Source organism: Scyliorhinus torazame, chromosome 10 (assembly GCF_047496885.1).
Source record: "Scyliorhinus torazame isolate Kashiwa2021f chromosome 10, sScyTor2.1, whole genome shotgun sequence".
Lineage (NCBI taxonomy): Eukaryota > Metazoa > Chordata > Chondrichthyes > Carcharhiniformes > Scyliorhinidae > Scyliorhinus > Scyliorhinus torazame.
Window position 1 is genome coordinate 43,475,101 of NC_092716.1, and position 27,706 is coordinate 43,502,806.

The 27,706-nt window shown below is 46.8% G+C and overlaps 1 protein-coding gene across 1 annotated transcript; it reads right to left on the reverse strand.

Moving 5' to 3' along the window:
• LOC140430519 (tubulin beta-3 chain) lies at nt 1-27,590 on the reverse strand. The gene is made up of 4 exons (XM_072518038.1): nt 27,415-27,590; nt 22,842-22,950; nt 21,567-21,677; nt 1-1,369 (listed from the first exon to the last, which is right to left on the reverse strand). The coding sequence occupies exons 1-4, from the start codon at nt 27,469-27,471 to the stop codon at nt 294-296; spliced, it is 1,353 nt and encodes a 450-aa protein (XP_072374139.1). The 5' UTR covers nt 27,472-27,590; the 3' UTR covers nt 1-293.
• Between the last annotated feature and the right edge of the window lie 116 nt (nt 27,591-27,706).

The following is a 27,706-nucleotide window of genomic DNA, read 5'->3' on the forward strand; positions in this document are numbered from 1 at the left end:
TTTCACAGCAATAATTTATTAAATATTCAAAAAATAAATTGGCAGAACAGTAAAAAATAAAATATCAGGAATTCATGTTATTAGAATAAAACTGGGAGTTTTCAATATCTAGAACTTATAAAGAATTGGTTGCTGACCAGTACTGAGTGTAGAGGATAACTGGGTAAGGCTACCAGAAGCAAGAAATCTAGGACTGAGCTAACTCGTAGTAAAGACAAGTAAAAGCATGGGAAGAGAAGATCGAAGACAAACTGTTTTCAAATCATCTCAGTGGGTGATGAGTGATTCAGCTTTCATTTTGGACCCTGTGCTTCAGATTCTTCCTCATCATCCTCATACATCTCTCCTTCTTCTTCTGCTGTGGCATCTTGGTACTGTTGGTATTCAGACACCAGATCATTCATGTTACTCTCTGCTTCAGTAAACTCCATCTCGTCCATACCCTCACCAGTGTACCAGTGCAAGAATGCCTTCCTGCGGAACATAGCTGTGAACTGCTCAGAGATACGTTTGAAAAGCTCCTGGATAGCAGTACTGTTTCCAATGAACGTGGAGGACATCTTAAGTCCACGGGGTGGGATATCACAAACAGCCACTTTAACATTGTTGGGGATCCATTCTACAAAGTAACTGCTGTTCTTGCTCTGGATAGCTAGCATTTGCTCATCTACTTCCTTCATGGACATCTTGCCTCTGAAGACAGTGGCTACTGTCAGGTACCTACCATGACGAGGATCACAAGCAGCCATCATATTTTTGGCATCAAACATCTGTTGGGTAAGTTCTGGGACAGTCAATGCCCTGTACTGTTGGCTTCCTCGGGCTGTGAGTGGAGCAAATCCTGGCATAAAGAAGTGAAGGCGTGGGAAAGGTACCATATTCACTGCAAGCTTCCTCAGATCGGCATTAAGCTGCCCAGGAAACCTCAGCGAAGTGGTGACCCCACTCATGGTAGCAGATACCAAGTGGTTAAGGTCTCCATAGGTGGGTGTTGCCAGTTTGAGGGTCCTGAAGCAGATATCGTAGAGAGCTTCATTATCTATACAGTAAGTTTCGTCTGTGTTTTCTACAAGCTGATGGATGGAGAGGGTGGCATTGTATGGTTCTACCACTGTGTCAGAAACTTTTGGAGAAGGAACAACACTGAAAGTGTTCATGATTCTGTCAGGGTATTCCTCACGGACTTTGCTAATAAGCAGGGTTCCCATGCCAGACCCTGTGCCTCCGCCCAGGGAGTGAGTAAGCTGAAAGCCTTGCAGACAGTCACAATTTTCACATTCCTTCCTCACTACATCAAGGACTGAGTCCACCAGCTCTGCACCTTCTGTGTAGTGACCCTTTGCCCAGTTGTTTCCGGCTCCACTTTGTCCTGTGATTAAAAGGATGTCAAACATATTCATAAATATTAAACAGACGAGTAACAGTGAACATGCAAGGTGTAAATATGAAATGAAATAGCCACTTGTGGAATATTCTGGAATGCATTTCCTGCTAAGGCAAACATCTTAGTGCAGAAAACATTTAATTTGATTTCTCACTCTGGTGGTTATATTTAGTATCAGCACATAGACAACAAAATGTAGCAACTGTCAGTGATCAAAGAGGAGAATATCAAAGTTAGTACCCCATCTTGATTAATAAGGGGATCAGGGGTTATGGGGATACGAAGGAGAATGAGAAACATATCAGCCATGATTGAATGGCGGAGCAGACTCGATGGGCTGAATGGCCTAATTCTGCTCCGATATCTAACGGCCTTAGTTCTTCTACCCTGATGATTCCTTCAATCTATGTTATTCTGCCAAAATCAGAATTTTAGAAATACACTTCAAACTTAAAGATGCATGTTACCAAAGGTGAATTGCACCAGCCCCTGTAATAGTCTGTCTCATGTAAATGTCAACCCCTAATTTTGGCAAATGTCACTCATTTTCCATAGACCTCATGTATAGGTCTGTTGTGTTATGCTGCTTCGTGTAGCATAAGCTGCTTCCTTGATGTATGCTTTGACAAAGGAAGCTCCAGACTGAAATGAGTTCAACTTGTTGATTGAACTATTAACACAGTTCTTTTTTTTTGATAAACAATTTTATTGAGGCATTTTGGCATAACAAACAACAATACCAAACAGTGTGCAAAGAACAATCAACATAGTGCAAAAAAAACCCAGCTCTCCTCCCACAAGGACCCGCCTAACCCCCTAATCTACGTTACCTTAACAACCCCCCCCCCCTTCCCCCGTGACGGTTAATTTTCCGCGAAGAAGTCGATAAATGGTTGCCACCGCCAGCCGAACTTAATTTTCTCCAGACCGAGGAAGCTCGCCATGTCCGATAGCCAGGCCTCCGACTTCAGGGGCTTGGAGTCCCTCCACGCCAGCAGAATTTGGTGCCGGGCTACCAGGGAAGCAAAGGCCAAAACGGCGGCCTCTCTCTCCCCCTGGACTCCCGGGTCCCCCGAAACCCCCAAAATTGCCACCTCTGGACTCATCACCACCCTTGTTTTCAATACCCGGGACATAACGTCCGCGAATCCCTGCCAGTATCTCCTGAATTTTGGACATGTCCACAACATGTGAACATGGTTCGCTGACCCTCCCGCACATCTGGGGCACCTGTCCTCCAGTCCAAAGAATTTACTCATCCGGGCCGCTGTCATGTGGGCTCGATGGACGACCTTGAATTGGATCAGGCTGAGCCTAGCGCATGTTGCGGTCGTGTTTACCCTATTCAACGCCTCTGCCCATAAGCCTTCTTCTACCTCACCTCCGAGCTCCTCTCCCCACTTAAGCTTCAGCTCCTCTGTCTGCATCTCCTCAGTCCCCATAAGTTCGTTATATATATATATATATCCAAGACCCTCCCCATCCCATCCACTGGACACTACCCTGGATCCCCCTAAGTGGCAGGTGTGGGAAGGATGGAATCTGTCTGCGTAGAAAGTCCCGCACCTGCAAGTACCTGAAATCATTCCCTCTTGCCAGCCCATATTTCTCCTCCAGTGCCCTCATGCTCGGGAAGCTCTCGTCTAAGAACAGATACCCCAGCCTCTCAATTCCAGCCCTCCACCATGCTCAGAACCCACCGTCCATCTTCCCCGGGGCAAACTGGTGATTGTCGCAGATAGGAGACCAAAATGATGCTCTCACTTCCCCCACGTGCCTTCTCCATTGGCCCAGATCCAGAGTCACCACCACTATAGGGCTGGTGGAGTACCGTGCCGGCGGGAGCGGCAGGGGTGCCGTAACCAGGGCCGCCAAACCTGCACGAAGCGGCCTCCAACCGCCCCGCACCCACCATCCACTTCCTTATCATAGCTATGTTGGCCGCCCAGTAGTAATTACTAAAGTTTGGCAGCGCCAGCACCCCCCCCCCACCCCGTCAGTTCCTCTCGCGCATCAATCTCCTCACCTGCGGGGACTTTCCCGCCCACACAAATCCCATAATCATTCTGCTGACCTTCTTAAAAAAGGACCGCAGAATGAAAATGGGGAGACACTGGAATACGAACAGGAATCTCGGAGGATCGTCATTTTAACCATCTGCACTCTCCCCACTAGTGTCAGTGGGAGCGCATCCCACCTCCAGAACTCGACCTTCATTTGCTCCACCAACCAAAATAAGTTCAACTTGTGCAACCAACCCCAGTCCCGTGCCACCTGTATCCCCAAGTATCTAAAACTGTCCCCTACTAACCTAAACGGCAGCCCCCTCAGCCGACCCTCCTGGCCCCTCGCCTGGACTACAAACAACTCACTTTTTGCCATGTTCAGTTTATACCCCGAGAACTGGTCGAATTCCCTCAAGATTCCCATGATTTTGTCCATCCCAGCCACTGGATCCGTGATGTACAAGAGCAGGTCATCGGCGTACAACAAAACTCTTTACCAGCCCCTTCCAACCCCTAGAAGCTCTCAGGGCACTTGCCAGCAGTTCAATTGCTAGCGCGAACAGCAGTGGGGAGAGGGGACACCCCTGCCTTGTCCCTCAATACAGTCTAAAATAGTCAGATGTCGTCCTATTCGTCCTTACACTAGCCACCGGAGCCTGGTACAGCAGCCTACCCTAGTCGATAAAGCCCTCCCCAAACCCAAATCATCCCAGCACCTCCCATAAATAGCCCCACTCAACCAGGTCGACCATTGCCACAACTACCTCTACCTCCCTACTCTCCGGGGGCATCATGATCACATTCAGCAGCCTTCTTAGGTTGGCCACCAAGTGCCTGCCCTTGACGAACCTGGTTTGGTCTTCCATAATAATGTCCGGCACGCAGTCCTCAATCCTAGCAGCTAAGAGCTTGGCCAGTAATTTTGCATCTACATTGAGCAGAGAGATCGGCCTCTAGGACCCACATGCCTCTGGGTCTTTGTCCCGTTTCAATATCAGGGAGATGGTGCCCTGTGATGTCGTCGGGGTAAAACCCCTCGGTCTCTTACCTCATTAAAAACCCTAACCAGCACCGGCCCCACGAACACAGAACTTTTTATAGATCTCCACCGGATACCCATCCGGCCCCAGGGCTTTACCCGATTGCATGGCCCTCGAGCCACCAATATTTCTTCGGTCCTAATCGGGGCCCCAAGCCCGTCTACCAACCCCCAACCCACTTTTGGGAAACCCACTTTTGGGAAGGTCAGTCCATCTAGAGAGCGCCTCATTCCCTCTGGCCCCGCGGGGGGTTCCGAGGTATAAAGCTTACTGTAGAAGTCCCTGAACACCTTGTTCAGCCCTGCCAGATCTGCTACCAAGTTCCCCCCCCCCCACCCAGCCCCATCAATTACCTATTTCCCTAGCCGCCTCCCTTTTCCTCAATTGCTGTGCCAGCATTCTACTGGCTTTCTCCCCATGCTCATAGATCGCACCCCTTGCCTTCCTAAGCTGCTCTACCGCCTTACCTGTGGACAACACCCCAAACTCGGTCTGCAGTCTTCGTCGTTCCCTTAAAAGCTCTGCCCTCGGGGTCTCCGCATACCACCTGTCTACATGCAAGATCTCCTTTACCAGTCGGTCCGATTCTGCCCTGTCCGTCCTGTCCCTATGTGCTCGAATCGAGATCAGCTCCCTTCTCCCCACTGCCTTCAGCGCCTCCCAGAGCACCGCAGCTGAGACTTCCCGTGTCATTGACCTGCAGGTAGATTTGCATACATTTCCTCACCCTCACCTACCACCTCGTCTGCCAGCAGACCCACCTCTAACCTCCATTGTGGGCGCTGAAAGCTTTCCTTACAAACCTACAGATCAACCCAATGTAGAGCATGGTCCGAAATAGCGATCGCCGAGTATTCTACTTCCGTCACCCCCGCCAGCAAATTCCTGCTCATGTTGAAAAAATCCATTCGGGATTACACCTTATGAACATGTGAATAGAACGAAAACTCATTCCCCGTCGGTCAACTAGTCCTCCATGGGTCAGGCCCCCCCCATTTGCTCCATGAACCCCCTCAGTTCCTTGGCCATTGCCTGCACCCTACCCGTTTTTGAGCACGACCGGTCCAGGCCAGGGTCGAGGACTGTGTTAAAATCGCCTCCCATAATCAGCCTGTGCGAGTCCAGGTCAGGTATCTTCCCCAGCAGTCTCTTAATAAAATCCACATCGTCCCAATTTGGGGCATATACATTGACCAAAACCAGCCTCATCCCCTCGAGCTTGCCACTCACCATGACAAATCCGCCTCCCCCATCCGAGATTGTGCTACCCACCTCGAATTGCACCCGTTTGTTAACCAAAATCGCGACCCCCCTGGCTTTAGTATCCAGCCCCGAATGGAAACCTGGCTTATCCAGCCCTTCCTTAATCTGACCTGGTCACCTTTTTTCAGATGAGTCTCCTGAAGCATTGTTACGTCCGCCTTCAGCCCCCTCAGATGCGCGAACACACGTGCCCTCTTTACCGGCCCGTTTAACCCCCTAACGTTCCAAGTGATCAGCCTGGTTGGGGGGCTCCGTGCCCCCCACCCTCGCCAATCAGCCATCTCCTTTCTTGGGGCCACCCCTAGCCCCTGTGTCGCGCTTCCCCTGGCAGCCCCCACCCCTGACCTCCTTCATGTTACCAAACCCAAGTCCCTCCCTCGTCAGCAGATCAACTACCCCCCTAGCAACAACACCCTGTAACCTAACCCCTGCCATAAACTAGCTATGTACACCCCGCCCCCATTCCACAACCTGGCTTCCGTAGACCAGCTCACCCAGCTAGCCTGGTGACTCTCGACTCCGGTGCCAACAAGTCTCCCACCTATTGTTCCCTCTGACCCATCCCCCCGCCCATCACCACCACTTCCCAAACCAACCATCCTCGAGCAATTGCTCTGTAAACAAAACAAGGAGCAAGGAAAACCCCAACACTAGTGCAATTCAAGTAATACAAAGTAATAGGCACTTCCAACCACCCCAATCAGAACCCCAAATGCCACCAGCACCCAATACCTTAACTTCCCTCTTTTCCAACGAAAATTCGAAAACAAAAGAAAAAAAAACAAGAAAGAAGAAAAACATGTAAACATCACTTAGTAACTTTAAACTTAAGTCCAAAAGTCCTCAGTTCGGCACCAACCCTTCTCTCTTGGCGAAGTCCATCGCGCCCTTGGGCTCCTCGAAATAATGGTGCTGTCCCTTGTGCGTGACCCAAAGACGCGCCGGGTATAACAGTCCAAACTTCACCTGCTTCTTAAACAGAATCTTTTGACTTGCCTGTAGCCTGCCCTCCTTCTGGCCACCTCCACGCTCAGGTCCTGTTGGATGCGCAAGACACTGGTGTTCCAATTGCAGCTCTGCGTGCGCTTGGCCCACTGTAGCACCCGCTCCTTGTCCAGGAACCTGTGGAACCGGACCACCATCGCTCGGGTGAGGGACGACATCATTCCCCAACAGCTTCTGGAACATGTCTGCCACATACGCGGCGGCATCCACTCCCTCAGCCCCCTCCGGGAGACCATCGATTCTTAAATTCTGCCGCCGGGACCTATTTTCCAGGTCCTCCACCTTTCCCAGAAGCCTTTTTTGTTGGTCTTTCAACCTCCCCATCTCCACCTCCATCACCGTTTGGTGATCCACCTGCTCCTCCAGCGCCTTCTCCAGCTTCTGGATCGTCCGATCCTGGGTTCCAGGCACTAGATTGATTTCTGAATCGGGTCTAAACTGTCCCGTTTCAGCGCAGTCAAGCTCTCTTGAATGACCTTCAGCAGATGCTCCGTTGTTGGCTGGGCTGTCTGCACCGGGGTCCGGACATCGGCCATATTGCCCTCAGCAGCAGCTTCCACACCGCCCTAGTTTGCCCACTTCATCAACTGTTTATGATTCTTTCTGCTTCTTAATTCCATACAACTAAATCGGGCGTCAGTGCCCGAGTGCCTATGCCTTCAGATCCAGCGCTCAAAAGTACAAAAATGTCGGGGGAGAAAGTCCAAAAGTCCAACCGGAGCGAGAGCCACCAAATGTGCGACTTACTCCCTCACAGCCGCCACCGGAAGCCTGATTAACACCGTTCTTAAATGAGTTTGACTCTCTGCTAATCTAGCTGTAGTAACTCAGTCTATCTTTACCAGCCTGCTCTAAGCCACGTGCTGGGTGTGATACTGTTGATCAACCCTGATGTACTCTCTAGATGTCGGTCTGTGGAAAGAGGCAGAGCATGTGTGCCCTGTCCTTTTATATGGGTTGTGAAGTGCTTCCTTGTGGTAATGCCACCTCTAGGTGTCCTGATTACCCATTGGTTGTGTCCTGTTCTAATGACCCATTGGCTGTATGTCTGCATGTCATGACATCTCTGATGTTCCCTCTAGTGGTAGTGTATTTACATTAACCCCTTGTGTATATACAGTGATGCATATCACCACATTCCCCCCTTTTTTCGTGTTACATATTTTCTGTACTTTGTTGAAGAAAATTGAACAAAATAGGTAGATAAGTGATGACATGTACAAGTCATAATGACAGTGATGATTAAACAATACCAAATAATATTAATGAGGCCAAAGTTCAAGAATTTATATGGTCGAGTGGCTTTCTTGTTTTGTTATTGAAGTGTCGATGTTGATATTGTCATTTCCTTGTGAACGCCGTCAGTGTCCCTGTGCTTAAGGAACCAAGAAGTCATCAGGAGGTGTTCAAATGGTCAAATCATTGTCTGATTTGGACTCTTTTTTCGATGCTTGTGGTAGCGATTCTTTTTTATTTTAAAAAAATATATATTTTATTGAAACCTTTTGGTCAACCATCACAGTACACTGTGTATCCTTTACACAATAATATAACAGTATAAATAACAATGACCTGTTTTATAAACAAAGAATAATATATAACAAAAACGAAAACTAAAACTAAATGGCAACTGCCTTGTCTCAGATAAACACTCTCCAAAAATATGATTTAACAATCCAATATACAATTATTTATAGCAACGACCTATACATATTATACATATATATTAACAACCCTGAGAGTCCTTCTGGTTCCTCCCCCCCTCCCCCGATCCTGGGCTGCTGCTGCTGCTGCCTTCTTTTCCATTCCATCTATCTTTCTGTGAGGTATTCGACGAACGGTTGCCACCGCCTGGTGAACCCTTGAGCCGACCCCCTTAGAACAAACTTAATCCGCTCTAGCTTTATAAACCCCGCCATGTCATGTATCCAGGTCTCCACCCCCGGGGGCTTGGCTTCCTTCCACATCAACAGTATCCTGCGCCGGGCTACTAGGGACGCAAAGGCCAAAACATCGGCCTCTCTCGCCTCCTGTACTCCCGGCTCTTGTGCAACCCCAAATATAGCCAACCCCCAGCTTGGTTCGACCTGGACCCCCACTACTTTCGAAAGCACCTTTGTCACCCCCACCCAGAACCCCTGTAGTGCCGGACATGACCAGAACATGTGGGTGTGATTCGCTGGGCTTCTCGAGCATCTCGCACACCTATCCTCTACCCCAAAAAATTTACTGAGCCGTGCTCCAGTCATATGCGCCCTGTGTAACACCTTAAATTGAATCAGGCTTAGCCTGGCATACGAGGACGATGAGTTTACCCTACTTAGGGCATCCGCCCACAGCCCCTCCTCAATCTCCTCCCCCAGCTCTTCTTCCCATTTCCCTTTCAGCTCATCTACCATAATCTCCCCCTCGTCCCTCATTTCCCTATATATATCTGACACCTTACCGTCCCCCACCCATGTCTTTGAGATCACTCTGTCCTGCACCTCATGCGTCGGGAGCTGCGGGAATTCCCTCACCTGTTGCCTCGCAAAAGCCCTCAGTTGCATATACTGGAATGCATTCCCTTGGGGCAACCCATATTTCTCGGTCAGCGCTCCCAGACTTGCGAACTTCCCATCCACAGACAGATCTTTCAGTTGCGTTACTCCTGCTCTTTCCCATATTCCAAATCCCCCATCCATTCTCCCCAGGGCAAACCTATGGTTATTTCTTATCGGGGACCCCACCAAGGCTCCAGTCTTTCCCCTATGCCGTCTCCACTGTCCCCAAATTTTCAAAGTCGCCACCACCACCGGGCTTGTGGTGTATTTCTTCGGTGATAACGGCAATGGGGCCGTCACCATGGCTTGTAGGCTCGTCCCCCTACAGGACGCCCTTTCCAATCTCTTCCACGCCGCTCCCTCCTCTTCTCCCATCCACTTACTCACCATTGAGATATTAGCGGCCCAGTAGTACTCACTTAGGCTCGGTAGTGCCAGCCCCCCCCTATCCCTACTACGCTGTAAGGATCCCTTCCTCACTCTCGGGGTCTTCCCGGCCCACACAACTCATGATACTCTTTTCGATCCTTTTGAAAAAAGCCTTCGTGATCACCACCGGGAGGCACTGAAACACAGAGAAATCTCGGGAGGACTACCATTTTAACCGCCTGCACCCTCCCTGCCAGTGACAGGGATACCATGTTCCATCTCTTGAAGTCCTCCTCCATTTGTTCCACCAATCGCGTTAAATTTAACCTATGCAATGTACCCCAATTCTTGGCTATCTGGATCCCCAAGTAACGAAAGTCCCTTGTTACCTTCCACAGCGGAAAGTCCTCTATTTCTCTGCTCTGCTCCCCTGGATGCACCACAAACAACTCACTTTTCCCCATGTTCAGTTTATATCCTGAGAATTCTCCAAACTCCCGAAGTGTCCGCATTATCTCTGGCATCCCCTCCGCCGGGTCCGCTACACATAACAAATCATCCGCATACAGAGATACCCGCTGTTCTTCTCCTCCTCTAAGTACTCCCCTCCACTTCTTGGAACCCCTCAATGCTATTGCCAGGGGCTCAATCGCCAGTGCAAACAATAATGGGGACAGAGGGCATCCCTGCCTTGTCCCTCTATGGAGCCGAAAGTATGCAGATCCCCGTCCATTCGTGACCACACTCGCCACTGGGGCCCTATACAACAGCTGCACCCATCCAACATATTCATCTCCAAAACCAAATCTCCTCAGCACCTCCCACAGATAATCCCACTCCACTCTATCAAATGCTTTCTCGGCATCCATCGCCACCACTATCTCCGCTTCCCCCTCTGGTGGTGGCATCATCATTACCCCTAGCAGCCTCCGTATATTCGTATTCAGCTGTCTCCCCTTCACAAACCCAGTTTGGTCCTCATGGACCACCCTCGGGACACAATCCTCTATCCTCATTGCCATTACCTTGGCCAGAATCTTAGCGTCTACATTTAGGAGGGAAATAGGTCTATAGGACCCGCATTGCAGCGGGTCCTTTTCTTCTTTAGAAGAAGCGATATCGTTGCCTCAGACATAGTCGGGGGCAGCTGTCCCCTTTCCTTTGCCTCATTAAAGGTCCTCATCAGTAGCGGGGCGAGCAAGTCCACATATTTCCTGTAAAATTCAACTGGGAATCCATCCGGTCCCGGAGCCTTCCCCGCCTGCATGCTCCTAATTCCTTTCACTACTTCCTCTATTTCAATCTGTGCTCCCAGTCCCACCCTTTCCTGCTCCTCCACCTTGGGAAATTCCAGCCGGTCCAGAAAGCCCATCATTCTCTCCCTCCCGTCCGGGGGTTGAGCTTCGTATAATTTTTTATAAAATGCCTTGAACACTCCATTCACTCTCTCCGCTCCCCGCTCCATCTCTCCTTCCTCATCCCTCACTCCCCCTATGTCCCTCGCTGCTCCCCTTTTCCTCAATTGGTGGGCCAGCAACCTGCTCGCCTTCTCCCCATATTTGTACTGTACACCCTGTGCCTTCCTCCACTGTGCCTCTGCAGTACCCGTTATCAGCAAGTCACATTCTACATGTACCTTTGCCTTTCCCTGTACAGTCCCTCCTCCGGTGCCTCCGCATATTGCCTGTCCACCCTCAGAAGTTCTTGCAGCAACCGCTCCCGTTCCCTACTCTCCTGCTTTCCTTTATGTGCCCTTATTGATATCAGCTCCCCTCTAACCACTGCCTTCAGTGCCTCCAAGACCACTCCCACCTGGACCTCCCCATTATCATTGAGTTCCAAGTACTTTTCAATGCACCCCCTCACCCTTAGACACACCCCCTCATCTGCCATTAGTCCCATGTCCATTCTCCAGGGTGGGCGCCCTTCTGTTTCCTCCCCTATCTCCAAGTCCACCCAATGTGGAGCGTGATCCGAAATGGCTATAGCCGTATACTCCGTTCCCCTCACCTTCGGGATCAACGCCCTTCCCAAAACAAAAAAGTCTATGGACGTAGGAGAAAAACGAAAACTCCTTACTCCTAGGTCTGCTAAATCTCCACGGGTCTACTCCTCCCATCTGCTCCATAAAATCTTTAAGCACCTTGGCTGCTGCCGGCCTCCTTCCAGTCCTGGACCTCGACCTGTCCAGCCCTGGTTCCAACACCGTATTGAAATCTCCCCCCATTACCAACTTTCCCACCTCTAGGTCCGGGATGTGTCCTAGCATACGCCTCAAAATTGGCATCATCCCAGTTCGGGGCATATACGTTTACCAAAACCACCGTCTCCCCCTGTAGTTTGCCACTCACCATCACGTATCTGCCCCCGCGTTCCGCCACTATAGTCTTTGCCTCAAACATTACCCGCTTCCCCACTAATATAGCCACCCCCGTTTTTCGCATCTAGCCCCGAATGGAACACCTGCGCCACCCAACCTTTGCGTAGTCTCACCTGGTCTATCAGTTTCAAGTGCGTTTCCTGTAACATAACCACGTCTGCCTTAAGTTTCTTAAGGTGTGCGAGTACCCGTGCCCTCTTTATCGGCCCGTTCAGCCCTCTCACGTTCCACGTGATCAGCTGGGTTGGGGGGCTTTTTACCCCTCCCCCTTGTCGATTAGCCATCCCCTTTTTCCAGCTCCTCACCCGGTTCCCACGCAGCTGTGTCCCCCCAGGCGGTGCCCCCCCGCCCATCCCACCCCATACCAGCTCCCCCCTCTCCCCAGCAGCCCAATAATTCCCCCCCCCCCCGCTAGATCCCCCACTAGCGTTGTTACACCCCCCATGTTGCTCCAAGAAGTCAGCAAACTCTGGCCGACCTCGGCTTCCCCCCGTGACCTCGGCTCGCACCGTGCGACGCCCCCTCCTTCCTGCTTCCCTATTCCCGCCATGATTATCATGGCGCGGGAACCAAGCCCGCGCTTCCCCCTTGGCCCCGCCCCCAATGGCCAACGCCCCATCTCCTCCACCTCCTTTCCTCCCCCCACCACCTCCTGTGAAAGAGAAAAGTTACCACATCGCAGGATTAATAACATAAAACTCCTCTTTCCCCCCTTTTTACCCTCCTCTTCGCCCCCCCATACTCGCCCCACCACTTTGTTTCAAACGTTCTTTTTTTAATAACCCGCTCATTCCAATTTTTCTTCCACGATAAAAGTCCACGCCTCATCCACCGTCTCAAAGTAGTGGTGCCTCCCTTGATATGTGACCCACAGTCTTGCCGGTTGCAGCATTCCGAATTTTATCTTCTTTTTGTGAAGCACCGCCTTGGCCCGATTAAAGCTCGCCCTCCTTCTCGCCACCTCCGCACTCCAGTCTTGGTATACGCGGATCACCGCGTTCTCCCACATACTGCTCCGAGTTTTCTTTGCCCATCTAAGGACCATCTCTCTATCCTTAAAACGGAGGAATCTCACCACTATGGCTCTAGGAATTTCTCCTGCTCTCGGTCCTCGCGCCATCACTCAGTATGCTCCCTCCACCTCCAGCGGACCCGCCGGGGCCTCCGCTCCCATTAACGAGTGCAGCATCGTGCTCACATATGCCCCGACGTCCGCTCCCTCCGCACCTTCAGGAAGACCAAGAATCCTTAGGTTGTTCCTCCTCGCGTTGTTCTCCAGCACCTCCAGCCTTTCCACACATCGTTTATGGTGTGCCTCGTGCATCTCCGTCTTCACCACCAGGCCCTGTATGTCGTCCTCATTCTCGGCAGCCTTTGCCTTCACGACCCGAAGCTCCCGCTCCTGGGTCTTTTGCTCCTCCTTTGGCCCTTCGATCGCCTGTAATATCGGGGCCAACAGCTCCTTCTACATTTCCTTTTTGAGTTCTTCCACGCAGCGTTTCAAAAACTCGTGTTGTTCAGGGCCCCATATTAAACTGCCACCTTCCGACGCCATCTTGGTTTTTGCTTGCCTTCCTTGCTGCTGCTCTAAAGGATCCATCGCAATCCGGCCACCTTCCTCTCCTTTTTTCATCCGTATCCAGGGGGGATTCCCTTCTGGTTCACCGCACAGTACTTTTAGCCGTTAAAATTGCCGTTGGGGCTCTTAAGAGCCCAAAAGTCCGTTCCACCGGGAGCTGCCGAAGCGTGCGACTCAGCTGGTCATCGCCGCACCCGGAAGTCCCGTGGTAGCGATTCTTGATGTCATCTTTCCTGTCTGACCTGGACTGGTGTCTGTGTTTGTGGTATTGATGCCGTATGTCAGCTGCCTTGAAAGCTGTTCTGCTTGTTTGTAGTGTAGCAAATGTGAATTTGTAAGATGCATTATCATGCCATGGTATGTCTGCACACTTGCCATTGTCTTGAGCTGTGCTGTCAGTGTCCTGCATTTGCAGAGTTGTACCAGTCGTTGTTGGTTTTGTCGTGCTTGTTGTTGACGTTGGTGCCTTTGGTACACTTCTTGTTGTTGCCTTTGTTGTTGTTTTTGTAGGTTTTGTTGTTGTGTTTGTTGCGCTCAATGACCACTCCGAGTGGAGAATTCGGGTCCTTCACAAAGTTACTTGTGTCAGTGTCCTTTGTGGCATCTGCTGTTTCATTAAACGTTTCGTCTTTGATTCCTCGGTGCTCCCCATCTGGAGTCATGTCCGGTTCACTTGAATCATCTTTGGCTTGTTGCTGTTCCCCGTCTGGAGTCCGTTCTGGGTCACCTGAATCATCTTTGGTTTCTTGATGTTCCTCGTCTGGAGTCAAAATGTTCAAGATTTCATTTTCTTGTGGAGAGGCTCGAGTGGATGAGGTTTCAATTGACGTGGTCGCTCTGGACTCACTAGTATTGTCGCTTGGATTGTCGAGTGCCCCTGTGCATACGAGCTGAGATCTGTCAGTCTCGCTGTGATGTTGCACATCTTGTATGGGAAGTGTGATGCCTTCGTCACTTGTCTCACATAGTGGGTAGACTTGCAGTGTCTTCTTGTTGGTTAGATGAGCTGGGTAGACTGTCAGAGTCTTCTTCTGGTGGCTCAAGTAATCTGGGAAGACTGTCATAGTCTTTCTGTTGTTCACTTGAGCGTGACAGACCTGCATCGTCTGCTTCACGGTCTTGTTCATGCATGGACTGCGCTTTGGAGTCTTGAGTTGCTCCCATTGTGGAGTCTCTCAACGAGCTTGCTGTGGAGGCTTGTATCGCTCTCTCTGGAGTCTGGCATCGTTCCCTGTGTGGAGTCGTGCAGTGGTCTCGTGTGGAGTCGATCTGTGCGCTCTCAATGGAGTCAGGCAGTGGTCTCGCTGTGGAGTCTTTCATCACTTTGTGTGTGGAGTCGAGGATCCTTCGTGGTGCGTGTGGCATCAGGCCGCTCTCTGTGGGCATTTGACACGTTGCTGTCATCCAATGTATCGACGATCTGCCATGGCATCATGGTATTTGATTCATCTACCATGAGTAGAGTCGTGTTGAGCTTTGCAACCATGTTGCTGATGCTGTGATCAGCATATCCGAATAACTCAGCCATGTCGGAGTAGTATTCTTTGATAAACCAATACCTTCTTTTGTTTCGGTGTTGTCATTGCGCTCGGAGTCCAAGGAAGAAATCATCGTCTGAGTAGCAGTCTTCAAGGTCCAAATCATCTCCTTGGGCGGTGCTAACTGCTTGTTGCAGGGTTCTGCGGAGGTTGATTTCAACTACTGGTAGAAATTCAGGCATCGTTCTGTCTTTCAAGGTGAAAGAATTGTGTTTTGCAGCTTTAAAACTCTTTTTTAATTTTCGGACATTTCCCCTTTAAGTGGCCGTGGTCCGGGGCCTCTTGCGTCATGACGCTCGTGACGTAAAGCGTAGGAATGGATTGCGCATGCACAAATCGCTTTTCCTTTACTGTGCGCTCTTTTTGCAACTGCGCATGCGTGGCTTCTCGCGCATGCGCAAAACACTGTTTTACCGGTTTGCGTCGTCCAGGAAACTGCACATGTGCGGACTGCGTCGTCCAGGAACTGCGCATGTGCGGACTGGGCCGGCTGGATAAGCGCAAGATGGCTGCCAATCAAAATTGCCGTTTGCTTCTGTTGCAACCCTACCTCTGCCTTGTGGTGCGTATTGGCACCAGTTGTACCAATTTCTTGTGTTTACCTCGCAGCAGCTTTCAAATTTGTTCAGGACTGTCTGGAATTGCGTTCTGTCCTGCCCTTTGGAGTATTTAAAGGAGCGGAAGATCTCTGTTGCATGTCCACCCGCAATGGTGAGGAGAAGAGCAATCTTCTCAGCATCGGCCATGCCAGTTAGGTCAGATGCTTCCATGTAAAGCTGAAATCCTTGCTTGAATGCATGCCAGTTAGCACTGAGATTGCCGTGGTACCTGAGTGGATTAGGAACCAGAATCTCGATCATCGTGCCTGGGTTCGGTTGCTGGTTGTCACAGATCTTGCTGAGTTGAACTAAATAGACTGACCAGGCACTCCTGGTATCATGTTGTGTTATGCTGCTTCGTGTAGCATAAGCTGCTTCATTGATGTATGCTTTGACAAAGGAAACTCCAGACTATGAAATGAATTCAATTTGTTTATTGAACTATTAACAGTTCTTAAATGAGTTTGACTCTCTGCTAATCTAGCTGTAGTAACTCAGTCTATCTTTACCAGCCTGCTCTAATCCACATGCTGGGTGTGATGCTGTTGATCAACCCTGATGTACTCTCTAGATGTCTGTCTGTTTCCTGTCCTTTTATATGGGTTGTGAAGTGCCTCCTTGTGGTAATGCCACCTCTGGGTGTCCTGATTACCCATTGGTTGTGCTCTGTTCTAATAACCCATTGGCTGTATGTCTGTATGTCATGACATCTCTGGTGTTCCCTCCAGTGGTTACTTAGTGGTAGTGTATTTACATTAACCCCTTGTGTATATACAGTGATGCATATCACCACAATGTCGACTTTATTTTTTGCCAAAAAATTCAAACTCTTTGTTCCCACTCACCGCTGAAGTCAAACTCACTCTGGTGCAAACCTAGTCATTCTTGGAAAATCATAGAGTAGCGAAGCAGTGAAAGTGGCTGTTCAGCTTCTTATGTCTGCGCACATCAGTACCTAACATCAAGGCTGCCTCCTCACTGGTGTGGACTGCCTTCCCACAAATCTCACCCTCTAATACCATAATAAAATGGTAACAATGTCAAGAAAGAACAGTAGAATGAATTTACTGTACACAAACTAATGTCTGCCCCCATGGAGGTTATTTATTATTTATAAATAAAAAATCAATAATAAAAATACTTTTTGCTCCTTTTGCACTACTTTTGTGGGCGGGATCGGCAGGAGCATTCTTCGCCTTGGCAACTCTGATAGCGAGGTGATGGGGAGAGAATGGATTTAAACCCCTTGAAAGTGTTATTCGTGTAACAGTCGACTTTTTGGCTGAAAATGTAGTCTTAGAACTACGACTTACATGAGTATATACAGTAAGATCTGCAAGGTGGTCAATCTCTTGTGGTGTTGCACATGGGAAGTCAAAATCAAATGGAGTTTACTACAGTAAACAACACGTTAAGTCAGGTGACCTAAAAAGGCATAGTGAAAAGCTAGAAACAGTGGGGTCCAAAGAGATGTGGGGTTTCCAGGGAAATAGATCATTACATTGTCGTAAACAGGTATGGAAAATAATCACAAAGGCTAATGGAATTCTAGCCTTTGTATCTAGAGAACTAGAATACCTGTGGGTGGAAATCATGTTTCTGCTAAACAGCCCTGGTTAGACCACATCTGGACTACTTTGCTGACCTCGAAGTATTCTTGGGAAAAATTGGAGAGAGCAAAGCGCAAGCCTACCAAAGTGATACCTGGACACCAAGGGTTAAATTATAGGATAAGTTTACAAACTCGGGCTGAATTCCCTGGAAGGTTAAGATGTTATCTGATCTAAATTGAAGATATTAAGGGGATCTGATAGCATAGATGGAAAGAAATGATTTCCACTGATTGGGGAGAATAAATCTCACGGAAGAGTCTAAAAATTAGAGTGAAATAGGAAACACAAAAGGAAGTTGGTAGTTTAGGAATCTTTTCTGCAAATGGCATTGAATGCTAGGTCAATTGTCAATTTTAAAACTGAGATTGATTGATCTTTTGTTGAACAAAGGTATTAAGGGAATATGGAGCAACGGCAAGTATGTGGAGTTAGATTACAAATTAGCTATGCTCTTGTTGGATGGAAGAACAGACTTAAGGAACTAATTTGGCCTACGCATGTTCCAATTGCTGGACAAGAAATATATGTAGCCAGACATAATTAGGTTCTGATTTTAAAGTCATAGGTTAGGTCTTTTTTCTCCTCTACGGTAAATTCCCACACTTATATTTATAATGGAAAATTATCTACAGAAATATATCATTCTGGGTTTTCAACTCACCAATCATGTTGGTGCAGCATATTTCCAACTGAGAGAATGTAATTTCAGATTGACCAATATAGGCAGTTTCCATTAAAGATAGCTGTATCTCCATTTATAGAAGTAAATAAGTGACAAAGGGACACAGAGGCACGACAGTCGGCAGCGGCGCACTCACACCCATGGATTTCCTGACAGCGTGGGGGTGCCCACAATGGAAAACACCTTTGGCCCGTTGCCGATGGGGGTACGCCGCACCAGAAAATGGGTGCAGCGGGGTGGAGAATCCCGTCCAACATTAAAAAAAAAAAACATTTGGAGTACCCAATTAATTTTTTCCAATTAAGGGGCAATTTAGTGTGGCCAATCCATCTACCCTGCACATGTTTGGATTGTGGGGGCGAAACCCACGCCAACACGAGAAAAATGTCCAAACTCCACACAGATAGTGACCCATGGCCAGGATCGAACCTGGGGCCTCGGCGCTGTAAGGCAGCAGTGCTAACCGCTGCGCCACCGTGTTGCCCCAAACATTTTTCATATATTGTCAGGAAAACAAGAATGTTTCAAGGGATTTATATTTGTATTGGGGTATAGTTTTAAATTGTTTTCATTTAATGTTTTGTACCTGGAAGGGTAAAACCCATAGTTAGATTCATGCTGGACAAAGGTGTTTGTATGTGTGGGGGTTGGTTAAATTCCAACTGTGTTTCTATTGAGCTTAGAAAGAGCTATGTATGAAAAGTAGTCTAGCCGATAGGTGGGCGTTGCTTAGCAACTTGGGGCCTTGAAAGGTTGAGAAGCTTTTAAGTTTTAATTTAGCTAACTTGATTGTGGTTGAAGATAGGTAGTGAGAGAGAAAGCAGCTTTCATAGTTCTGTTTGAAGCAGTTGGTTTTGAAGGCGAGAGAGGGATCATCACTCTCAGCTTTGCTGGAAGAAAAGCCATTCTATTGAGTAATGGTTAAGAAAATAAGTTCAGAGATCTGAGGAACAGAATGTTAAGGAAACTAAAGAAATGGATAGAGGTTTCCAAGATGTACTAGAGGAAAGAACTGTTCAGTAAATACAGATAGAGCTGAGAAGAAGGCTGAGACGCCAGAAAGATATCTGAAGTGATTTTCATTTCTGTGAGATTGTACTGTAACCTGCGGAAAGTGAGTTGAAATAACTATGGAAACCGGTGGTTGGATCTTGGAGTTTGTGTAAAAGTAGTTAAAGCAAAGGAAACCTGAAAGGAGGAGTGGAAAACCTGGTACTGGGATCCTTGTTAAAAGTGGAGCTGAAGTCTTGTTTGACAGTATAGTTGGAAAACTGAAAATGGATTTTTAATGCAAACTGCTGATGGAAAACATTGTTTTGAAATAAGGTTCTGAAATGCGTTTTATTTCTGGGAGTGGAGTTTGAAAACTTCACATGACAATCATCTGGAGGAATTTGGAGGAGAAATCCACTGACATTTACTTGAGGTTCAGAGTAGAGTGTTTTTGACCACAGCCATCTTGTGCATTTAAAGGATGTTGTGTTACTGATACTGCTGTACCTTAAGATATATTTAGTAATCCATGTTAATCTTAAAATCTGTGAGTATATTTTAAGCTAAGGGGGGGGGGGGGAGTAAAGGTGTACTGTACCATAATACAATTCTTTCATGTTTAATAATTTTTTTTCCTTGTTGTTAAAATTAATTAGTGGTCCCGTGCCTCTGTTCCTCCACGTTTTATGAAGAAAAGTGAAAGTTATGCAGTGGCATTTTCCATTGGTGGGATTGTCCGTTCCACTGGCAGCGCACCTATGCCCACAGGTTTCCGACGGCGTGGGGTGGTGATAATGGGAAACCCCATTGGCCGGCTGTGGGAACAGAGAATCCCGTTGCCGGCGGGGGCGCGTGGCGCTGGAAAACACGGCTGGTGGACCGCAGAATCCCACCCATGGTCTTTTAAGCCAGGGTTCCATTCTGGAATCTTCCCATCCAATTAGAACATCAACTGGGATTGTAACAATATTAGTAATCAATTTGCCATGTCATTGCACTTAGGGAGTCACATCTGAATGGGCCAAGGATGAGGAAGATGAAGAGAAAGGAAAATAGGGGTTATAGCCTGAACAGGCTGCGAATATTTGAACGGAGGAGAAAACCAGCAAAACTTTAGGTGAAAGCTTAGGTTTGAGGCCCAAATGTACCAGACATTGAGAATAGGCAACAACAGGTTGCAGTGTGATAAGACTATTTCTGTGTAAGAATGCTATGGTTGATATGGAGAGCAACAATAGCTTGAATGGGACTGGTGCTCCAGTGGCTGAGTATGAGCCAGAGATGGATAAGCCATGAATGTAACATTTGGTAGACAAAATCCTAACATAGAAATTGAAGCAGAGCTCCTGAATGTATGTAAATTATTTAAAGATGGGCGGCAGTGGTTAGCACTGCTGCCTCACGGCACCGAGGACCCGGGTTCAATTCCGGCCCCAGGTCTCAGCCCATGTGGAGTTTGCGCATTCTCAGTTTCTGCATGGATCTCACCCTCACAACCCAAAGATGTGCAGGGTAGGTGGATTGACCACGACAAATTGCTGGGTAATTGGAAAAATAATTGGTCACTAAATTTCTTTTTAAAAATGTTTTCAAAATGATGTGAAGATCACATTAATCCTTCAAATTAAGTTCAAAATTAATTCACCATAGTGTGTTGGGTGGGGGATGTGGTGATGGTGGGGGGAGGGGGAGAGTGGGGATGTGCTCAGACAAAAGAAACAATGTGACAATTGAGCTGGTATTGATAGGTTGCTGCCGAGAGACCCATAACTGCATAATGAGTGCCAAATTTACAAAGTTGAATTCCAATATATATGCGGACAGAGGAAATTATAATTTAAAAAAAGTAGACACGAAAGTGGGTAGAAATTTGTCCAGACTAATCTTTTCACTCATTGACAACACTGTTCAAACAGCGCATTCCCCCAACAGCAAGGCTCCAGGCTCGCCCAAAACTGGGCCATCCAACTTCATTTCAACAACTTAGGTTCAATAATTTCCAACGGCAAATTACTCATTGCAGAGCATGAATTTCTGTCCACTTATCTCACCAACACCAGCTGGCAGGTAATTGCCAGGGGCAGGGCGGGGCAGGGCAGAGCAGGTGAGGGCAATCACAACTCTCAGGAGTGCTGTGAAGCCAGGAGGAGCACTCTTTACTCACCTGGCTCCACAATCTTTGTTTTCATTAAACAACATTTCAGGAGGGAATCCCAACCCTGAAAACCTGAGCTGATAAGGTTCAATGCCTGTTCCCTGGGGAGTTCAAATTATCTGAGGTGATCTGAAACTGGTGCTAAGCCTCTCATCAGCAAGTGCAAGGGGCATAATTTCCTTTTTGAGTGACGTCTAGAAGCCTGAAAATCCTCCCAGGCCAATATGGTGCTGAGCATATTTCAGACACCTTTGGAGAGATGGGTCATGTCTGCCCTGGTTTTCCATCTGGGATACAGGACAATAATGGCTGATTTCTAACACCAAGTGTGCAATCAAAATTAATTAACTGTCAGTAATTTTGGAAAATATTAGTTTTATCGTTTCTCATTTTTTCTGGTTTGTGGCTATTACATACCAAAGATAAAATTGTCTGGTCTGAAAAGATGTCCAAAGGGGCCTGATCGGACACTGTCCATTGTGCCAGGTTCCAGATCTACTAAAATGGCTCTGGGTACATATTTAAGAGCTGCAAAGAGAACAAAATCAGACAGTCAGTAAATCTGTTTTTTACCTTTTGTGTAGGGGAAATTTAGACCAATTAAGGAGTTATTCCAAACATATACATTCCCACATCAGAAAGCTTTGACCCGCATAGCCAAGATACCATCCCTATTCTCGCCCAAGAGGATATCCTGTTACAACAACCCATATTCCTATTCTACGTGTGGGATGTTGTAAGAGTACAACTGCTATGTTAGCGCCAAATGTGAGATATTACCTTTTTTTATTATTGAGAAACTGAGGGGAATAGCCAAGGACATTAGAAAGATTTAAACAAATTAAATCAAGGAGTAGTGATTAGACAGTGCCAAGCTTCTGCTTCAAATGCTTTAAAATTTTGTCATGAGGAAACAAAAGTTAACTTTTACTGAGGATCTTTTAGGATCTACATTAACTCGGAAATGGATATTTGCATAGTTTTGATATTTCATCCATTCCCACATGTTTTGGAGGTGCACTAAATTGGACAGCTTCTGGAAGGCGCTGTTCGAGAGTCTGTAGGGGGTTGTGGGGGTGAAGCTGACATCAGACCCTATGGTGGCGATTTTTGGGGTTGGGGAGGTGCCGGAGAGGATGTTGCGACCTTCACGACTCTGATTGCCCGGCGACGGATTCTCTTGCATTGAAAGTCGGCAGTGGCACTGGGAGTCGCGGCGCGATTGGGGGACTTAGGAGTTCCTCTGGTTGGAGGAAATTAAGTTTGCCCTCAGGGGGTTGGAGGAGGGGTTTGTAGTATGGTGGAGGCTGTTTCTGTCCATGTTTGAGGATTTGTTTGTCGCAGGGAGTGTTGGGGATTAAAAGGGAGAAAAATTGTTCAAACTGCATGGAATATGTTTTGTTGGTGCTATGTGGATGTGTTTTGAGGGTGTTTGGAATTAAATATATTTTAAAACGTTTTGCTATTTCATGCACTTTATTATTTAAAATTCAATTAAGTGTTTGGCCCAAATGTTTGCAACTCCAACAAACTTGATCAATCCTGGAATACTACATAATTTGTAACCTTTTCAGAATTCGGTATAGATATATCGGACTTTATTATTTAAGGTACTTCATTCCGACTTGTAGTTTCCCTTTGACATCACAGTTCCCAATGAACCTTGACATTATGTAGCTCTGCATTACTTACAAGATGCTTCATTGTAGTAGACACTAATTCTCTCCAGCTGCAGGTCTGAGTCACCCACATAATTTCCACTGGGGTCAATTCCATGCTCATCACTGATGACTTCCCAAAACTGAGAAGAAAAGGAGGAAGATAAAGATTCCAGCCAGATTAATTAGCATTAAGCCAGATGCAGTGTGCATATATATGGAAGAAAGGGAAAATAACTGATCTAATCAATGTATGGATTTCAGTGTGTGTTTAATAATTCTAATGTGACAAAATGATGGATAGCACAGGGCTAAATCGCTCGCTTTGAAAGCAGACCAAGGCAGGCCAGCAGCACGGTTTGATTCCCGTAACAGCCTCCCCGAACGGGTGCCGGAATGTGGCGACTAGGGGCTTCAAACTTCATTTGAAGCCTACTTGTGACAATAAGTGATTTTCATTCATTTCATTATTTTCATTGGTCAATAGCACGGTACACCACTCATGCTGGCTTCAACCCAGGCAAATATATATGAGATCTAACTGTTTTTGTTTGGCTCCATGTCCTTACTTGTGACTATTTTAATGTGGTCAAGTCTTTCATTTAATAAAAATTCCATTTTTGTTTTGCCCTAGCCAAGCTCCAAAAGGATTCCTGCAATTCATTTTGATCTCAATTGGAATGCCAAAATCTTTTTTTCCCCCTCTATCCCCAAATAAAACTGGCACCTGATTTCCAAAGATACAAAAAATTGTTTTTATGGATTAAAAAGATCTAAAGTACTCTTGGTCTCTAGTGCTGATGATTGCCTGAAGAAAGTATCTGTCTGCTGGCAGGTAGTAATTATCATATCATCAGAAATAGCAGGGGTGGGGACGGCAAGTAAAAAATAATTACATCGCGTTTCACACTATGATTTATGTGTTCTTCAGGTTCAAAACGAAACAGAAAATTCTCAGTGGATAACTTCTTTTAACTATCAATCGCATTTGCTGCTTGTGCCAGGTTGCTTCTACTATTTTTTTTTGCAAACTAAATATATTTTCTAAACATAAGTCACTTGGAAAATCTATAAAATATCTAATATTAAATTGTATTGGAAACTTGTGGCATTCTCAAAATGTTTTTTTGAAACTATTTGGAGGTGACAAAAACTAGTACAATTTCAATAAAAGCAATAGAAACGTTTCTCCTTAACAATAAAATCAGTAGCATGATTACAAACCCAAGACAAAGGAAGCAATTGTATATCCATTAGCAGAAGTACTTCATTATTGTATTTTAAAAGCTACATGCAAACCAATTGCTAACACCAACCCTATAAAAGAGGGTCAGTAACACAGCTAGATTTACCAAATGAATTGTATTTTCTGGGTTTTTCATGAATACAGCATGTGAAGCTATTTTTCCAAGGAAAAACAGTGCAGCAATGTATACAGTTTCACCTGCATTGTTATTTTACACATTTTCTGAAAAAGGGATCATTCTTTGCAAAGTGTTTAAATTTGATCTGCAAGAGGTCCTTATGGTTCCTCCAGCAGCTGACCATGGTACTGAAAGTGCCAGCATTATCTTATGGTATATTTTAATCCCAGCTAATCTTTTGAGATTGATTTGGTTGCTTGAGTGCACAAAGTAGCTTTAATGTCATTCTGCATCTCCTGAGGGTATAGTTAATTGAGTAGAAGCCCTCAGCTGTCCAATAAATCTGAATTTCCCACTGTCTCATTCATCAGAAGCTCACCTACTTTTCAGCACCAGCTGGTATGACGGACCAATTTAATTTCTTTCTTTCCACCTTCCAGAAAGTAAATTGGATGCACTCTATTTTCTCCCAGTTCTATCATTTAGCTCAAACCCATATGCCTCTGAATCTTTAACATATTCATATTTAATCTTTCTAAAAGATATCAGGTGCAGCTTTAAAATTACTTTGACTGATAAAATTCTGGCATATATTACATGCTTTCTAAAGGAAATATATAGCAATGATATAGGTTAAAGTACATTGTTCATCAAGCAACAAATCTAGCTAAACTGACCAGATAAAAGCCTCCTCTTTCTGCTGGCTGGAGGTTGATATGGGTCCAGTACCTAGTAGGCCTGAGCCCATCAAACACAGCTTCACATGATCCAACTTGTACCAGATTCCCAGAGCTTATTGGCATGTCTGATTTCAGAAGTGAAAAATCACACATGGATATTAAGGACAGGAGAGATTTGACCCAAAATAATAGATTGTAACTTTTTTAAAATTCGTTCATTTATTGACCATTCTGAGGGCATTTAAGAGTCAACCACATTGCTGTGGATCTGGAGTCACACGTAGGCCAGACCAGGTAAGGATGACCAATTTCCTTTAGTGAACCAGATGGGTTTTTATGACAATTGACAATGGGTTCAAGGTCACCGTTAGACATTTAATTCCAGATTGTCATTGAATTTGATATCTGGCATGATGGGATTCAAACCTGAGTCACTGGAGCATGACTCTGGATTCCTAGTCCAGCAATAATACCACTGTGCCACTGCCCTCCCCTAACAACTGGCATGTGAATACCTAACATGTGAATACCCGATGCAGTTGCATGATTGCAAAAAACAATACAAATTTTACATTTGGAAATTCATAACAAGTCTATCTGAACCCAAGAATTACAACCCTGGATGTTAACCTATTAGTTCTGTTATTTGAGATATGGATCACTTATTTCGCAATTTGGGTTGTTATTTCACATTTCCAATTTTGCAAATTTTCCTTTCAATTCTGCATTTAACATTTTATTATTTATTCTGTGAAGACGTGCAAAAGTGAAATTTATACTGATTAATTGTGCCATACTGCAGTTTAATAGGCCAGACGTCATCCACATACACTGCCTGGAACAGCAGCCACAATGACATGGCAGGTGTATATTTCATTTGTAAAATACATTTTGGAAGTTGAGGGAGGTGCAGGAGGACGTAACTATCCATTTTTTATTCGCTGACAAAAATCAATGTATCGATTTGTTCGTCCAATCTCACCCGAGGTTTAGAAAGAATGTCCTCTGGCTTTGTTTGGCCCATTTTGGTTGAGTAAGATCTAATTCCACTCGGTCTAAATGATAAAAGCCTCATCAGAAAGATTTGACTTTTGCTTGGCTGCAACGATGGAAAATAACGCGTTGACGGAGCGATGCCGTGGTTTAAAGGCAGTAAGTAGCCCTGGATCCATCAAAACCTGCCACGCCCGTGTTTAACCCCCAATTCTTCTTAATGGCGTGGCTGGTGAAGAAGCCCCGGGCATTGTGATCACACTCACGTAATCGTCGGAGCCTCTCTGCCGATACCCAGAAAGGGATTTAAATACAAATAACCTTGTCCCAGTCCCTACGGATTGGACCAGTCGACAGATGCTACATTTAAGACTGTTCCGATATTTTCAACCCCCCTCCATCTCCGTCTTGTTTCGTCGTCTAGCCACGTGCGTTATGTTGGCAATAACCTCGGTGCCAAATTTAACCAATCCTAATAACCATTCAACACTGGAACAAAGAGCCCAGACCGTCTAACGTGACCATCGGTGCAATGTGATTTTCCTGGGCGCATGAGTTCAGCCTCCATTCACATTTCAAACTCCTCTCTTGTGTTTATTCTGATCCCCTGTTTTGCACAGACTGGTTGGATTTGACTAACGGGGACAGGAGAGATTCTCCTTACACAGATTAGAGCTGCCCTGTCTGGTTAGCCGCAATTTAAATGCACAGCGCGGGGGGGGGGGGGGGGGGGGGGGGGTTTGCACAGAGTGACAATGTTTCAATTGAAACCATTTTGTACATTGCCCCAGCGGTATTGTCCTTCGACCGAATGGGAAGAATTTTGTACATTACCCCTTCGGCCGAATGCTATCGTTAAGCATTTGCTTGGAAATTATTTTTTAAAAGATATGTTAACATGTCGTCGACGTGAATGGAGACGGAAGATGACAATGACCCAAGCTGAATATTCACCTCGGATTTCGGACTGTTTTATCTTCAGATGCCGACTCTTGCAGGGGAGGCTCTTCTGTCTCCTTGTTCTGGAAACGGGGGCTGGAGGGGTGATTTCGGCCCGATCCAGGGTTTGCTCGGGGTGGTGCTGTGGACGGTGCGGCAGAGCTGGGCTAATCCCTTTCTCCCCTGGTATCTGCAGTGCCGGGCGTGGCTGTCTGCAGAGCCCCCCCCCCCCTTCCCACACACACACGTCTCGGTGCAAAGCTGCCCACACAGGCGCTCATTCCACAGCAAACCTTCCATAAATGAGGTGAAAAACGTGACAAAAGAACGACGAGGTTTTAAATATAAGGCAATGACTGGAGATGGAATTACAAATCACCTCCATTTACTGACTGAATAGAAGGAATGGGAGGAGAAACGCACAATTCCAACACTGAATCAGAAGCTTATATATATGAGAGAGAGAGAGAACAATGCCCTTTATTTATCACTAACAACCTTTTGAATCCTGGCTTTTATTTCACAAAATAGTCTATAAACATTTAAGCCCATTTTTTCTTCTTCAGCACACTCCATCCACAGGACCACTGGTCAGAGTCACACAAATGCTTGGATAGCAACTAAAATTTACCTTGGCACCAATCTGGTTGCCACATTGGCCGGCCTGGATGTGGACAATCTCTCTCATCCTCTCGCTGCTTTGCCTCTCGAGTGTGGGGCCGCCTCGCTCTGTTTCAGCTGCCGCTCCTGGCTGGGGAAGGAAGGCGGGGGCACGGCGCTGTCTGCGCTTTTATACAGCCCGGCGCACCAGCTGATCAGTGCCGCCAGCCAGCACGGGCGGGATTCCAGGCGAGGTTTACGTCAGTGTCCCGGGAGGCCAGGCTCGGCAGCCAATCAGGATCTCCGGACCACTGCACCATCCC